At 34.3% G+C, this 4,589-nt stretch overlaps 1 protein-coding gene across 1 annotated transcript; it reads left to right on the top strand.

The window, feature by feature from the left end:
- The first annotated feature begins 1,638 nt into the window (after nt 1-1,638).
- On the top strand, nt 1,639-3,779 carry LOC110918111 (LIM domain-containing protein PLIM2b). Its single transcript, XM_022162484.2, has 5 exons — nt 1,639-1,776; nt 2,207-2,312; nt 2,727-2,752; nt 2,860-2,952; nt 3,376-3,779. The coding sequence occupies exons 1-5, from the start codon at nt 1,642-1,644 to the stop codon at nt 3,718-3,720; spliced, it is 705 nt and encodes a 234-aa protein (XP_022018176.1). The 5' UTR covers nt 1,639-1,641; the 3' UTR covers nt 3,721-3,779.
- Nucleotides 3,780-4,589: the final 810 nt, after the last annotated feature.

The raw sequence follows: 4,589 nt of genomic DNA, 5'->3' as shown, positions 1-4,589 counted from the left end.
CTTACATCCCAAGACTGAGCCCTAGACGCTACAAAGGCATAAGTCCCAACATCTTGAGCTGAAAGAAGGCCCAACCCACCGAGGTGCATTGGCAGAGATGCCAGACGCCACTGGAGGTCACCAAAGAAGGGGCCGCCACCCACATATTTTTTGTTATCTGACGATAATTTACGAACTTCAGTTGTATTATATCGTAATTTGTAATTCGGTTTATTTGTTTTGAATTTTTTTTGGTCGTATCCCGAAACTGAATCGATTCGAATTAGAAATACATCTAACCGAACCGACTTCAACCAATTAAGTGGTTTACTTGGTTTGCTTATCTTATTAAACCAAATATTATTTGATTTATTTGATTAGATTCGGTTTAATTATCTGAATAAGCAATAGTTGTGAAACTGATAATCAAATAGAAAACTGAATTCACAATTCAGATACGGTTAGAAACCGAACCAAATGATTTTTTCTGGTTATGAGTATGGTTCAGTTTTCGATTATTTTTTTTTTTTCAGTTTTCGGTTCTTTTGGGCACCCTACTTGCTTCCCTAGAAATTTCCCTCATGAAACTGCCTGTATTGAAGTCTCTTTTTTATTTCTGTAGTCTTTACTGCCCTCGCTGGCAGTTTGTGGACAGCCCAGCAACGAGGCCCAACCTATCAGCCGAATACTACCTTTAGTTCCTTTTATTTATTATTTGCGTTGGAGGCCCACATCTTCTTGGCCGATCTCCAAGCCCCAACTCCCAATTTTAAAGTCCTATCAAACTATTTTCCTTTTCTTCTGTTGAGATCTTCTTCAATTGTTTTTTGTCTTTCACTAGTGTTCTCACCATCCTTAATTTGTACTTAAATTAATTAAGTTGACAAGATGGGTGACTATTACGTATTGTACATTTGTTTTAGCTCAATTCCATGGTTTTAGCTTGTTTTCTTCAAAATATAAAATCAAAATATAAAAACCAATCAATGTAGTGTATTTTGTAATCATATTTACGACTATAAAAAACATGAAATAAGGTATATATTAAATGTAACGACCATTAATAACAAACATAAACAAACACAATAAATAAAATAAACTACACCATTATAGCCTTGTTCATTTAAGTGTTTGTGCTCCTCCGTTAATTTGTTAAGTTAAAGTTAAAACAAATGAACACGAAAAGTCGAACAGACACATGTTCATATTCGTGCTTATTTATAGACTAAAACATCTATGAAAATGAAAGAAAATTAAATTCTTTTTAGCCGTCTAAATGATTCAATTTTTTTCTTTTTCTTTTTTTTTTCTCTTGGTCATTGTGTATGAAACATGTTATTCTTGCTTTATTTAGGAACGGGTCAAAATTTGTATAAAAAAAAAAGCCACCCTTGTTTTCCTCCACAAATAACGGGTTACTAACCTCAAAACAATTAGGATCACCAACCAGGTGTTAGCATTTCATTAATTCAATCTAAATCTGGTCAACAAACCCTTGCCCCAAAAAAATAAAAATTTTAAAATGAAATCAATTTTCAACACATTCTTTTTCCTTTGATCTTCATTTAATTTATTATTTCAGAACCCAGTTTTGTTGGGTACTTTTCCTCTGGTTAATATTCATATGTTTGCATAAGAAAAAAAAAAAAACAAGAAAAAACAATGTCTTTCACAGGAACTTTGGATAAATGCAAAGCTTGCGATAAGACTGTTTATTTTGTTGATTTATTGAGTGTTGATGGGACTACTTATCATAAAGCTTGCTTTAAATGCAGTCATTGCAAAGGCACTCTCGCGGTTTGTTTCCTATATCTTCTTCAAATCTTTCTCCTTTCGCGTTATTTTGATCGATTTCACTAGTTATTATTGCAATGGAAATTAAATATTTCGAGCAATTTCATGTCACGATTCCACCCGTTTTACCTTATGTTTGTGGGAGAGAATATGAACAAACAATCTAAAATCACCAGCATTTTCTTGTTTGTTATTGTTTATTTTCAAAATTCAAAGTTATCGTTTTCGAAGTCCAAATTTGACATGGGTCGATATCGGATTGTAATGTAAAAAGTTTCCTAGATGTTGTATGTTTCATATTACTAATCCGTGTTAACAAAATCTTGGAGGTTAAACAAACATTTTCATGGCAATTTAAAGTTAAAAAAGCGATGGTTTGACCTTCAAAAGTCAAAAAAATTTATAGTTTTTGATGGATGAAAATAAATTGCAGATGAGCAGCTACTCATCCATGGATGGTGTTCTTTACTGCAAGCCTCACTTTGAACAACTCTTCAAAGAATCTGGGAATTTCAGCAAGAATTTCCAAACTTGTAATTGTAAGATCTTTAATTAATATTATATACCATGCATGCACTCATCAGTCATGCACAATGTGTGTGTGTATATATATATGGAAAAAGTGTAAAATACATTACGGCTTAACGTATATCACGTACGACAACATGCGTGATTATAGGTATAACATGCGTGATTAATGTTCGCAACATGAATGATTAATGTTTTTCAACATGCGTGATTTGGGTTTTTTAGCTTATAACGTGTGTCATTTTGAAATGAACGTGCGTAATTACCTGTCGTACTGGTCATACGTTAAGCTGTAATGTACGTTAACTGGTCTCTATATATGTGTGTGTGCATGTGTATGATTTTGAAAAGCTTGTTATTCACATTTTAGGGTTATGTGTAGTATAAGTTTTCTTGATTTTCCCTTTTGTATCCAATTTTTGCAGCGACGAAACCAGATAGAGAAAGCGCGGTATGTCAATATATAACATAATTCCGTTATATTTTCAACAGAATTACCAATCAAATTCTACATATGATTATGATTAAAATGAATATTTAGACATTAAATCTATGCAGCAGTCAAGAGCTCCAAACAAACTTTCTTCTATGTTCTCTGGTACCCAAGACAAATGTAGACAATGTAACAAAACTGTCTACCCCCTGGAAAAGGTTAGTACCATGATTATTATTACATAGACTATACAATCGCGTATACAAGAAGTTTTTTATATTCGCTTAAACTACTCTATCAACAACAATTTAATCATACTATAGGAAAGCGATGACGTTTAATACCTTTATCAATAGAAAGTTTAGTCAGTTGGAGGGTCAGCAGACCCCGTACCCCTTCTAGTTCCGCCCATGCGACTAAAGACATTATGTCACTCATTATTTTGCATGCTTTTAAGTTAACGTTTATGTAAACTATATATAGAATACAACGAGTATAATTACAAAGGAAACCTAATCAAATTATATGTTACAACAATTATGATATACTCCAGTGGTCCGCCAGCGATCCAAACTTGCAGTTCAAAAAAAATAATGATATAACGAGAAACAGTAGCTAATATATTCTCCCTAATATTACAGATAACGATGGAAGGAGAACCGTACCACAAATTATGCTTCAAATGTGCTCATGGAGGTTGCCCTCTTACACACTCATCATATGCTGCCCTTAATGGTATTCTTTACTGCAAACACCATTTTGCTCAACTCTTCATGGAGAAAGGAAACTACTCTCATGTCCTCGAGGCCGCCAACAAAAAGAGCAACACAAAGGCGGAGGAAGACGTTGCACCTGAGCAGCCACCAACACAAGAGGAAGGTGATGGAGATGGAGGAGGAGGAGGAGGAGAAGGCGAAGCGGAGGACGATAGCCAACCAGAACCACCACCGGAGGAGGAGAAACCACCGGAAGAGGACCAGTACTAAATATGTTCACATACTTTATATATACACACAAATCTTTATTTTTCTGTCAATGTAACTTTGTCAAGACTGTTTTTATAATTTTCTTGACCATTGAAATTGTGAGTTTTCAGTGGTTTTACTTTCTATGTTTTTACTAATTTATTTTAAAAGTTGATAATGTATAATGTGTAAACTTTTAAAATTAAAATATAAATCAATGAACTGTCTTGAGTATATGTGTTGTTGTCGAGTTCAACTTCCTGTAAAAGAAGACCAGGTAAACTTGTGTTCACAGCTAAAATATGGATTGGTACGTTGTGTTGATTTTGTTAGAGATGTTTATTAAACTTTATTATGTTATATTATGTATAAGTATTAGAACATGTACATTATTCGATATTATGATTGCCTATGTATGAACGATAAGCGGATTAGATAAGCGAGTACAATTCAAACTGCAAGGCAGTTATTCCCGCCATTCTTAACCGCCAAAATGATGAAGTATATAAGTCTGATTCCCGGTAATATCTTCCGGTATCAAGACATATTCAGTTATACCCGAATTGTCCAATTGTATTCTGTTTGTACTTCCTGCATTCATATCTTTCTGAACATTTAATTCGGTTCAACCATGAACATGAATGCATCCATGTCTCAATCTTCCGTTGCAAATATGAAGTCTGATTCCCAACATAGTGGTATCAGAGCATCGTTAGGAAGGAAGACAGAAATCAAACCCACTTCAACCCTGTTACCGTGTCAACAATGCACGGACGAAGAGAATGATAAAGAGAAACGAATTCCTCGAGTGAGACTCTGTTATTACTGTCACCAACCAGGGCACCGGATTTATTCTTGCAAGGCGAAAGAAAACGACGAAGCAACCCAAC

The sequence above is a fragment of the Helianthus annuus genome, chromosome 16, assembly GCF_002127325.2.
Source record: "Helianthus annuus cultivar XRQ/B chromosome 16, HanXRQr2.0-SUNRISE, whole genome shotgun sequence".
NCBI classification, from domain to species: domain Eukaryota; kingdom Viridiplantae; phylum Streptophyta; class Magnoliopsida; order Asterales; family Asteraceae; genus Helianthus; species Helianthus annuus.
The sequence above is the reverse complement of the archived record's forward strand: the minus strand, read 5'-3'. Positions and strand labels throughout refer to the sequence as shown.

What these genes read in the sequence shown, in the direction of transcription:
- LOC110918111 (XM_022162484.2), top strand. Translation starts at nt 1,642, where the DNA reads ATGTCTTTCACAGGAACTTTGGATAAATGCAAAGCTTGCGATAAGACT. An exon ending in ATTGCAAAGGCACTCTCGCG is followed by an intron (nt 1,777 to 2,206) that starts GTTTGTTTCCTA and finishes AATAAATTGCAG; the next exon opens with ATGAGCAGCTACTCATCCAT. An exon ending in CTGTCTACCCCCTGGAAAAG is followed by an intron (nt 2,953 to 3,375) that starts GTTAGTACCATG and finishes CTAATATTACAG; the next exon opens with ATAACGATGGAAGGAGAACC.